Below are 12,193 nucleotides of genomic sequence, written 5' to 3'. Positions count from 1 at the left end.
GCATTCCAGTCCAGCTCGATTTGCTAGCACTTTGCTTTTCCTTCTCAGCAGCCTCTCTCCTCCTCTCTCCTGGCCCAGCAGAGCTTCTGGGCCAGCCGGTGCTGCCCGACTCGAACCTGTAGGGCACTATGGCACGTGGCTCACAGCCAGCCATCACCCACCTGGGTCTGTCACCCAGCAGCAGTGGCTCAATTTGTCTCAAATTGGTCTCAATTGGCTTTGCAAGCTTAGATATTTTTCCTCAACACCTCAGTTCTTCCAAAAACCTCAAGCTTTCTGTTAGTCTGTGTGTAAGTCTGAAGTTAGCAACATGAAGAGATGCCATTTGACTTCTCTTATTTTTCCGGCTCCTTCTTCAGCATACAGCTGTAGCAAATCATGCTTCAGCTAGTGTCATTATTATAAATAGCCTGTGCAAAACTCACTCAACCCCAAACCATTTTTTAGCACCAATAAATCTTTCCCTTCTACCTCCCTTTTGGTCCATAAACTTTTCCCCTTTGTTCTTTTGATAAGATCCCATAACCATGTCATAGCTCGCAGTGAAGTTTTATTGACAACTTATATATCCAAGAATAAATCATGGATACACATAATAGATGTGCCCCCAACTCACCTTGGGGTTGATTAACACAACAGAGGAGTACAAAACCCTGTGGCTCAAATTTATATTCTAAAATTGCATTTGTATAACTACACAAAGCAACCTCACTTATAAACCAGTCCTGCTCTAAAAGATGAGCATGAAACATGAGAGTTAGAAGAAAAAAAAGCCCCTCAAAATACAGCCTAACTGTGCAAATGTCCCCTCAGTACCTGGGAGGGAGCTGCCCCCTCCATGCTCTGCCCACTTTCCCCCACCATCCCCATGCCTGACTTCAGTCCCTGGCTCTCCTGCCAAAAAGGGCACGCTCCATTTCATCACCATTCACATGGCAGCCCCAGTTCTCCCTTTGGCATTTGCCAGATGACAGGGTGAGCAGCACCGAGGAGGATGCTATTGGTACTTGCAGGCTGAGGCAGCAGCCGTCATGGGCCCGTGTTTGCTGCCAGGGCTGTGGTGTGTGTCCCCTGCAGCCAGCTGTCAACAGACTCATGTTAAGGGCTGTGATTAACTGCTTTCTAATTGTTTCAAGCACAAGCAGAAGCTTAGGCAGCAACCATGTGCTCCTCTGGGAAGTACATGGAGGGCAGGGAAAGATAACAGCCAAAAAGTGACACACACACACACTGTAAAACATTCATCCAGCTGCTAAAACCAGTGGGGAGGATGTGCATGTTTGTGGTGTTTTGGGGTTTTTTTGTGCCATGAACAAACATCTAATTTCTGCTGGCACATCCCATTTACAAAGCTGTTTTCCCCCCAGGACCCTGTTCACTCAGACCCAAGTAAAAACAAAAGCAGGCAGAAGAATGAAGAAAAGCACGCTCAATGACTTTCAGCCTCGTAAACTTCCTTCATTCACCCCCTACGAAGTCTGACAAGGAAATAAAATCCATTTCTTCTTTTCCACTAAAAGCATCTGTGTCTTCTCAATCACTCCTTAAATGGGAGGGAAAATTGCATCCGCTGCCACGTCTCACCGGCTGCTGGAAGCCACCAGAGAGAGCTTATGAAGTAAGCTGAGGGCCTTGTATCAGAAAGCCATGCCATATTGCTTTGGGACTAGCTGCCAGCTAATGACACAATAAAAGGATTTGGAAGATTCTCAGGAAAAATATAGCTACAGTAAGTAGAAATAAGGGTAAACCCAGGGAGCTGCATTTCCTTTAAAAAAAAATTAATTATATTTACTTGATGTATATCTATATTACAGCATAGGATGTGTTTATACAAATGCATTACATATACTGCTATATTATATACCTATTACACATGTTATACATAAATTTCTAAAAATATTAATATATCTAAAACTATATATATGTAAATTTATTTGCTTCTTTTCAGTTTCCTAGTTCAGATGAAAGCTGCTCCTCTTCTATCTCTGGCCATCTTCAATTTGTCTGCAGAATGGTTTTAAAACAAAAAGCAGATGAAGGCTCCACAGCTGAGGAGCCTGAATAAATGGAAGGAGCTGAGAAGTTGAAATCCATCAAGCAAATTAGTGGTGTAGCACAGCCCAGACAAACACTCTTCCCCAGTATTTGCATTCCTGGGTCTTATTACATTATGTGAGTGATTGGAGTCTTTGTCATGGGGAGGAAGGAAACTGTAATGGAACTAAGAGGGGGCAAACATGAATTATGGATGGTTACTGAGTGTTGGTGGGAAACAGCAGCACTTGCCAAGCTAACAGATAGGAGACAACTGAAAGAGTTCACTCCCTTCTCTTTCTGTTGCGGTGTTTCTCTGGGTGCAGTAATGCACTCTCAATCCTCTCTGGCACACAGCTCCCTCCTTCTTCTTCTTCTTCTTCTTCTTCTTCCTATACCTGTGGCAAAGCCAGCATTTGGCAGGACCTATATGACTTTTGCATCAAGGGCCAGATTTATGCTCAGCTAATGCTGCAGTTTCAGCATAGCTATATCATTGCAGGAACAGAATCATGATTCATAAACTCTGAGAGCTGTGAGTATTCCCCAAGCAAGAGTACAAAACAAAAAACAAAACAAAACAAACCCAAAACAAACAAACAATAAGCAAACAAACAAAAAAAAGAGAGCTTGCAAGAACAGCAAGCTTCTTCCTAGCACTCTGAAAGGGAGCAAGACTGCTCACAAAATGACCCAAACCACAAGGAGCAGCAGAAAGCATGTCAATGTTCACATGTAACAAGACCTGGAAGCCTTCCTGACCTCCTCCTTGGGAACACCCATATCAAGCTCTTTCCAAAGGGATGAAATTCCTGTTGCTGTGCTTTCTGGCATTTCCTACACCAGCAAGCAGAGCAGTGAAGTTAAGAGGGGAGCTGCTCAAAACTCTTACACTGTCTGTGACACCAAAGAAAGATCACTCTTTTCTTGTCCATCTGCTGAGTTGTGACACACTGATACTCAACAGACACTGCTGCAGGTTCTAGAGGTTTCCATCATAGACAGTATTAACAACACCAGGTAAGTGTCCTATTTACCTCCTCCTCCACATTAATTATCATGCCTCAGGACTAATTCTTTCTTTTTTTTCAGGTAACAGAGAAGGAGACTGGACATCATCCATTCATTTCCACTTGCTTAAAGTCTTCCTTTCTAAAGATTCCCTCAAACTGTTAACCCGAGGAAGCTGCAGAAGGAGCATCCTTCTGGGTGCACGCAGCATGCACATGCATACTTCCCTTTAATTCATTATGTCCATAGATATTTGCTATCCTATATCAGTTTGGGGTGTGGGATACTGAAGACACAAATCCAAAGCAAACTGCACTTTCTAGAAACACTTTTCTAGGTGACTGACTATCCTGTGGCCTTCTGTTTTGCTGTACCCTTACTCTTCTTTCCTATCATTCTCCAGCTCTCTGGTGGCAAACTGATGCAGTGCCAAGAGAGTGGCAGCTGTTAGAAAAGTAAGCATCATGGAAGGCTTCCAAGGTCCTCAGAAGAAATTCTGTTTATTAAGAGCTGAGATACATTGCACTTGATTGAATAGAACCAGAGCTGATTCCTGAGAGGCAAAGGTTAATTAGACAAATGGCTCAAAAGAATCAATCTGCTCTAACTCATTATTTGTTGAATTTTAAAAAAATTTTCGAAGAGAGTTTAAAATAGACAAGGCAGCTGAAAATAACCCCCAAATTCCCAAATGCATGAGATAAAACCATGGAAGGCCTGGGACTGCCAGTAACATAATGATTAGAGAGTAGTAGCCTAATAAGTAAAGCAAATCAAAGGCCTATATTAAATTATACCAAACACAGCAATCTTGTCTGCATGTATCTACTAAGGGGGGGGGGAGCAGGAACAGGCAGTAGTAATGCAGCTTAACTTCCAACATTGTTCAAAACTTGAGGTGACACTCCAGAAGGATTCTCTGTCACCACTTCCACCTACTCCTTCACTCACTACGTCTGTACCACAGCCTTCACTACATAGTAATTGATGGCAGCAGAAGAAAATACTACTGTAAGAGAGCAGGGGGGAGATAATCTAATGGCCATTATATTTAGTCACAAAAAAAAATTCAAAACCCTACAAGTTGTTTCAGCTCACTTTTGACAAACATCAAACCAAAACCAGCTACCTATATTAAAAAAAAAAAAAAAAAGTGGGGAGGTGGCATTTAGTTTCATTTATATGGTCATAAAATGTATTATTCTTCTTCTTTCAAAATTAATTTCTTACTATACTTAGCTAAGAGTGTTGATGTACAAACCAGTTCACTTTATGCCCAGCAGTTTTGAAATCAGGGAAAATCCACTGCATAGTGTTCACAGTCTTAGGGCTTTTTTATTTTTTCTTTTTTCAAAGGATGCTTGTTCCCTTACAGTTCTGCAGGGAGAGAGAGGTTCATGGAGTGTTGTGTTTGCAGCGACATTGATTTCTTGTGAGTCATTAAAACTGGACATGGTAATGTTATTTAACTTGTACTGAATTATTCAAATCTGTCCAACCAGGGAGAAGACCAGGATTGAAAAGAAAAATTTAGAAGCTCATAAAAATGAAAGGTGACTTAGAGCTTCCAAATATAGGCATTATGTTATAGTGCAAGTGGTCTCTGGTATTTGGCTCTTTTTTCAGATTTTCTGAATCATTCTCTGCTGGGGTAGAGCTTCTAAGTTCCAGAAACAGCATCTTCTCCAATCCAACCCTGCCCCACTGCAGCAATGGAAAAACTGAACATTCCTTAATTAAATCAAACGGGCACGGTTGGAAAAGGCCACACCACCGCTTGGCATGCAAAGTGATTAATCAGGACAATTGAAATTGAAGGATTTGCCTCTGTGGCCCTGCAAAACAGACTTGAACTTGGGAAGCAATAAAATTTGATTTGAAATAGTTTGCATGCCCTTTCTCCATCAGGTATGTGAAGCATATGCTATCAAGTTCTTACATGAAAACTCCTCACATCTTGTGATTCAATGTCAGAAACTTAATGCAGTATTACCTTGCTATATCTACACATCCTCCTCTTAGAGAAACGGGTTTGCTCATTAAACCTTAAAAAAATAAACTTTAAAAAGGATTACAGTGGAAGCCAGTTTGCTTTGCTAAGTACAGGCCCAAGAGCAATGCTGTGGTTTGGTGGCAGGAGGACCACAGTCAGGCCAGAATTATGCAAAGAGTATTGAAGCTTCCTGGCTTAATCCAGATATAGAACTTTAGAGTCTTTTACAGTATGCTCTTAAAGAGATTGACCCTCAAGAAGTTGGCTCCTACTTCAAAGAGGCAGGTGGAGCACCACAGCAATTGCACATTTCATATGAGCATCTTTTGCAAAAGACTGCATGCCAAAGTGGAATAGTTTAAACAGTGGAGAAGGATGAACACCAGAGATTAAAACAGATGAAGGTACACAAGAGGTGTTGAGAGAGATACTATGGAATTCTTGAGGAGAAATAGTGTAATGAGGGGAAAGGAGCACTACAGAAATCAAGTGTGGTGCTTGGATCAAGTGTACTTTTCTCCATGGCTCTTTCCTGGACAATCTTATGCTGTCTTACAAATTCAAAGACATTTTGACAGAAAGAATAAAATGAAGTGCATCATAAAAACAAGTAGAGAGTAAAGCAGAAACCATATTAGCCGACAGTCTGTATGCTTTAAAGACTTCCCACTGTGTGGCTAAGAGCCAGCCAAACTATGATCTTGGAATGGAGCTCAGGAAGCTGGTGACAAGACCTTGATGTTGCAGTGCCCTGCAGGAGCAAGAAGCAGGAGCTAAAGGATGAAGAAAAGACTTGGCCAAGGTGACTGAGGCCTTGTCACCATGAGGGTGAAAATATGGGAGATTCAACAAGATAACATCCCTATATTACTACTGTGGCAAAAGTTTCCAGCTCAGGCCTGGGGATGGTCAAGTTTGCATATCAAGAGAGATAAGGACATTGGTCAGCACATCAGCCATCTACTGCAGCACAAGCAGGAAAGGCAGCAGGATCCACTCCCAACAACTGGGCCATTTTCTTTACAGCATCTATGCCATATGGTGAAAAAAGGGTGGCAGTAGATGGGACTTCCTCAAAACCCTCACTTGGCTAGCCCACTTGACAGAAAGCAGAATAATTTGGTATTCAGGCTTTGAAAGAATGTGAACATATATCTGTCCTCCTAAAACTGAGTTCAATTGCACATTCCAAAATCTGAAGTAAAGAAATGGAAAACTGTCAATAGAAGAGGGACAGAGGGAGCAGAGGCAGAAAACCTGAGTTTTGCAGGGAAGATGGGACTCCTCCTCTGTCTTGCACCCAATACTTTTTCTATCAGAAGAAGCACTGAAGGCAGAAGAATAAAACAGCTCACAAGTACAGCTGACATCAAACCTCAAAGAATTTTGTTTACACTCCTAGGTCCACACCACAAATGCAAAGGATATAGTAATCAGAAAATAATCTGCCAGCACTGAGGTCACAAGGGCCCACAGAAAGCACAAACCAGCTAAGAAAACCACCTGTCACATAAGGGTAAGAAGTTAAAAGTCTCCTTTCCAAGAGCTAATTACCAGCTTTGTCTGAAACATTGCATGACACTGCATTAGAACAGGGAATTTAGCTTATGGGGCATTTGGAGTGTTATTTATATAACTTTAACCCAAATAGCAGAACAGATGGTCTATCAGTCCAGTTGTTTTTTACTTTAATAAGGACTTTGAAGTGTGATGGGGGCTATGCAAAGCTTAAGCCTCCAGTTAGCCAAAAGCCACAGCCGCATATAGCCTTTGCTCTGAGTATCAGAGTAACATGGAAAGGTTTGGATTTAAACCTCCAGGGGATACATCACACAGCTGCAACTCTAATCCAGGAGAGAACGTAATCCTTCCTCAGTTCTCAAAGCCAGAGAAACTGCCTGAGGCGGCACTCTCCCAGCCAGCTGCTGCCCTTGAACCAGACCCTGCTTGGTTTGGGGGCAGAGTTTCGCAGCAGAGCTATACCAAGCAGAAGGGAAAGATCACTCAATGAATGCAACATAAACACACAGCAATACTGTCTATTTCCACAGGCTGCTACCATCCACTTTTCCTACTTCATCCAGAAAATTCCTAAAGATTGTGTGTGATGTAGAGAAGAATCCTAGATCAACCAAGTCCTTTGTGTCTGTCTCCAGGAGTACTACAGAAAAACAAATACAGAAACACTGATCAAAAGAGCCCCTCTGATGCAACCCCCTAATCAGGGCACTATCATGAGGTCAGCTGTGGCTTCACCCAGCTGAGTCTTGAAAACCTCCAAAACACTAAGACTCCCTGGCCTCAAGATAAACTCTTCCAGTGAAGAGTTTCACTGATCACCACATCTGAGTGATGAAGCTTCCTCTAATGTCTGTTCTGAAGATCCCAAACAAGCCAAGTGCCCGTTTGTACTGAGGTGAGGGGTTAATTTACCTTCAGAGCTAGGCTATGTGCTTCCTTTTAAACTTCCTAAGGCTTCTGTTGACCTAGCTGAGTTTGTCCAGGATCTTCTGGATTGAAGGGCTACCATCCACCACAGCAGCCACTCCCCCAAATTACATAATGTTAAAGAGCATAATAACTTATTACTCCTCATACAGGATAATTACCCCATGTAGCAAATACATACAGTAGTCTGTGTTGACGTATGAATAGGTTTATCTGAGTAGAAAGATGGGTCAAGTAATGTCTTTCTCCCACTCCAACAATAGTTTGTGATGGACTCTTCAGAGGAGATAGTGAGACACGTAGTAAAGAAGACAAAGAGCTTTAGCTCTCTTTACTTCTCATAGTAAAGAAGAGAAAGCATCCCCTTTTAGCTTTTAGGGGATGGCACCACTGTCCCCCTAACTCCACCTACCTGCCCCACTTTCTGGGCTGCAGGATGCTGTCAGGATGGAAACTGCCCTCCATAGATCACACGGCATCGTGAAACACTTGACCAAAAGATGCTACAGAAGGGATCTCACCCACCACAAAACCACAGTCATTTCAGTCATACCTTGGGAATGGGGGGGGAGGCAGAGGGCAACTAATCCTTTATTTGAGCTGCTGCTGAGCTCTTACCACTGCTAACCAGCGTGGCATTTTCTGGCATGGGATTATTCATGTGCCATGTTAAAAATGCCCGTAAAGCAAACACAGCAGGTTTTTCACTTGTACTAATATGTGCTTAGAAAACAGCACAGTTGAGTTATTTTACATTCAGTTGTAACAGCAGCCTTTTTGTTCTAGTATCTCATGACTTTCAGATCAGAACAAGCCTCATCAGTTAAGAAGCCTCACTAAAATGATCTATTTCTTCTCAGGAAGAGTAGATATTTGAAGTTTGTATCATGAAAGATACTACTAAAAGCTTTAAACTGTGGAATATTTATATGGGGAATAATAGATTTCAAATCAAGCTTGTATTGCTAGCAATAAAGGGAACTGTTACAAAAGCAGATTATCCATCTTTCAGTTAATGCCTGCAAAACTCCAAGGAACAATAGGACACCTAGTAAGCACTTCCCTACAGCTGAGGACTGCACACAGGTGCAGGTCGGCTCACAGATGCTCCTTGGTTTCAAGGAAAAGTGATGAGCTCTGGAAGCTCAAGAAAGCTCCTGTATCTCCAAGCAAGTGGGCAGAACAGCTATGAAGCCAGGACTACATGTTGTTTCTAGAACAATTCCATCAAGGGCATTGGTCATGACTTTCTATTTACTATAAGTAAATAAATTTGCTGTAGTCAAGTGCCTACAGATTTGATGCAGTGTATGTGAACATCAGGAAGAGCAACATCCTGCTGAAACACACCAGCATGGCCCAGACACCCTTCTCCCAGTGCTGACACCACAGCCAGGCTGGCTGCATCCCTCCTGGGATGGCTGCAGGGCAGAGCTCGGGCTCACCCCTTGGGCATCAGCACTGAGCAGATGCCAGAGGTGACCACCGGGTGGACCTCTCCCCTTGCCACCTCCCCACCATGCAGCATCTCTCCTGCCTGTGAATTTTAAAGTTGGAGTCTTCATACCTTATTTATTTTCTGTGGACCTCCATATGCTTTATGTACAGCCAGGGTACAGCGCAGCTCTCTTGGAGCTGCAGACAGGTCAGTTCAAGCCAGCATCACTCCCAGGCCACAAGCCATATTCAGCAGATATTTAAGTGAGGCCAATTGACTTGGCAGACAGGAAGCTCCCAGATTAACCTGGATCAGCTCTGGGTGCTGAGAAAGAGTAACAAACAGCTAACGGGAGGACCTCAAACACCTGCTTCTTCAGAGGTGATGAGAATATATGCCTGAAGCTGTGGAGAAGTGATGAGAGTCATCCCACCTGATGTCAGAGATGGAGATGGGGACAGAGCCACAGTGCCTACAGTCCTAGGCCATAGCATTCTCCTCTTACACCACCTCACTTTCTAATGCTTCATTTTACATTTTACAGTGCATGAAAGCTTACTCATTAAATACATGTTAATTATATAGTGTATAGGACTCCTACTTCAGATTTAAGGAAAGCATTGATGCATTATTAATTACTTCACCATTTATTCTTTGCTGTTCGGATCACTGCCCCCAATTTTTGTTGCACACAACTCCTTTTTTCTTTTTCTTCCTTTTTTTTTTTTTTCCTTTTTACTATTGACCAAATAGCTCCTAGCTATAATTCTGATTACCACTTGCAAACGCTTGTTTGTGGAGGATTAATTACAGTGGTGAAAGCAGAGGAAAAACCTAGTAAATGACCAGCATTAGTTTTGAAGCACAAAGCTGCACTGGGAAGTGTCATGGTCACCTCAGCAGGGCTGTGCCAAGCAGCAGAAGTTTCAGGCTGCCTTTAAGTGCATCAAGTCCCCAAACACTGAACACCTACAGCTTAGTCATAAAAAAAAATAAAGTAAAATAAATGGAATACAGCCTTTTAATTAAAAACACCTAAGGAATTAAAACCACCTAAGGAATCACAGAGGCTGGAAAGACAGAAAGGGATTTTAATTTCATTTCACAGCTCTCATTAAACATAGATGCCTGCAGACTGCCACAGCTCTCACAGTCTATAGCCAGCATGGAGGTTACATAACCAGTTACTATAGAAAGTTATAGAAATGACCATTACATAAATTGAAGAGGTCTGTGTCTATGGAGGAATTTCCTTTAACCAGCCTGCTAGTAGCCACTAAGCTCTAAAGCAAGGTTTAAGATCCAAAGCAAGGAGGAGGACTTGTCATACCTGCTTCACCAGATAGGTAACAAGGAACAATAAACACGATTCTGCTGTGTCAGCTCTGTCACCAAAGGTTTTGCTTCAGAGCACACATAGGTAAACTTAAAGGCAACCCCCCAAATCCTTCTAATTTTAAAAGGCTTTGTGAGCTTCCTGGGGAATTAGGGAAAACAAAACAAAACATAAAAAGCCAAGATAAATCTTTTTAAAGCCTTTCAAAGAGCCACGAAAAGGAGATTTTGTTAAACACATGATTCTCGCCATCTTCTTATTTGTGCTGGGCTGTGTGAGCAGGGCAGAGATTTAAGGTGATTTGCCTGCTGGTTTGCAAGCTGCGGGCAGCCCCAGCTCCCCGAACTGAAGTAACCCTGCACAGGCAGGGATCCAGCCAGACGTCTTAGGGGTTACTAGGATTCACGTTTAAGGAAGAGAAACACTGACACTCGCTCTCGTGGAGAAAAATAAAAATTGCCAAAGGCAGATGTCTCCGCCTGCTTCAATTCCGTCAGATATTATGTGGTCGGGACTGCACTGCCACAAGATTTAATAAGAAGAAGTTCTCTTAACTCCCTTGGTTAGGCAAAAAAACCCATGTCTTTCCAGCTGTAGAGAGAAAAGGGAAAAATAGCACCCACCACACAGACTCTCTACTAGTGAAAGGGAGGGGGGAGAGTTCCTGACTTTATGCAAGTCCTAGCAGTTTAGGAAAGGTTAATAGAGTTTATCTGACTTCTAAAAGGGGATAGCTCTCGCATTTCTTCACAGCCTGCACACATCAAAAAGGTAATTTCATCTGTTTTCTTGTTTAACTCTGTCTCCAAGCCCATTCCTTCTTTTGAGCCAAAAACCACAGCCCCTCGCCATGCACCCTAGCAAAATGGAGTGGCTTTTTACAGCTGTGCAGCAAAAACAAGGGTACTAGAGTTTATATATACATTAACTCCTCCTATGGGACTGGTTTTGGTTTGCAGTCCAGGTGGCCAGGATATGAAGTGAGAAGAAAAGCCTCCACACCTTCTCCTGATGGAGGGGAGTCCACGGAGTGGCACCTCAGGATGCTCCTGTCTCCCTGGACAGGTTGGCTGCTCTCCCAGCCTGGTGCCAACCAGGAATCTGGGGTTTCCAGAACATGGCAGCAGCTTTGATCTACAACAGACCTGCCTACAACCCCTTGGATGCTCACCAATCTTCCATTAGTTTAAGCAATCAGATAGTATTCAAATAACACTACTGTGGCATGTACATAACAAGATAATAAAGATCATCTCCTTCCCTATGCCTCAAACCCCAGTACTCAAGAAAAGATCAGAAAAGATCACAGCTGATGAAAATAGAACATGTTCAGCTGCATTCACCAGCACTTCACTGAAGAAAAATGCTAAAGCACAAGATTGTAATTTGTCATCTCACCCTCAATAAGGTCACTGTGAAGCAGCACCAGCCTCAAGGGAATGACCTTAAGGAAAGAAAAATGAATCCTAATGGAGTGGCAGAGTATGATGGGTCTCTGGGTGACACTGCAGAGCGAAATCAATCTGTTACTGAGAACCCAGCGTGCTCAGGGAGGCAAAAAAGGTAAATTCCCCATCCATGCATGAACCTGGGCAATTCCACCTGGGATAGTGCTGCTCATGCAAAGGACCACACAGTGGCACAGGAGAATGAGGAAAGTGGGATACTTAGGGAAGGAAGGCTAAAAATAAGTGGGGGCAGTCATTCCTTCCTCTTTTAAGAGACCATGACAACCTATGTGACACCTCATGATGCAAGCACACAGAAAAATGCTAAGGGCAGCTTTCCTAGAAATGCAGGGTAGGAGAAAGGAGCAGGGAAGCGAATTTCAAGTTTTCCTTCCCCTCTTCAGAGAAAAGCATGAACAATTCGGGCAAAACCTGTATTGTTAAGGCTGAAGCACAATTTCCTATTCAGGATAGACAGATAG

At 42.9% G+C, this 12,193-nt stretch overlaps 1 protein-coding gene across 1 annotated transcript in view; it reads right to left on the bottom strand.

The window, feature by feature from the left end:
- LOC103537117 (endonuclease/exonuclease/phosphatase family domain-containing protein 1) overlaps nucleotides 1–7,968 on the bottom strand; it is a 41,425-nt gene extending 33,457 nt beyond the window's left edge. The window contains exons 1-2 of the mRNA XM_030444646.1: nucleotides 7,902–7,968; nucleotides 5,042–5,093 (exon numbers count right to left, since the gene is read on the bottom strand). Of these exons, the coding sequence (XP_030300506.1) occupies nucleotides 5,042–5,093; nucleotides 7,902–7,968 (119 nt within the window). The remainder of the gene's footprint in view (nucleotides 1–5,041; nucleotides 5,094–7,901) is intronic.
- Nucleotides 7,969–12,193: the final 4,225 nt, after the last annotated feature.

This window comes from Calypte anna, chromosome 2 (genome assembly GCF_003957555.1).
Source record: "Calypte anna isolate BGI_N300 chromosome 2, bCalAnn1_v1.p, whole genome shotgun sequence".
In the NCBI taxonomy this organism is placed as follows: domain Eukaryota; kingdom Metazoa; phylum Chordata; class Aves; order Apodiformes; family Trochilidae; genus Calypte; species Calypte anna.
The sequence above is the reverse complement of the archived record's forward strand: the minus strand, read 5'-3'. Positions and strand labels throughout refer to the sequence as shown.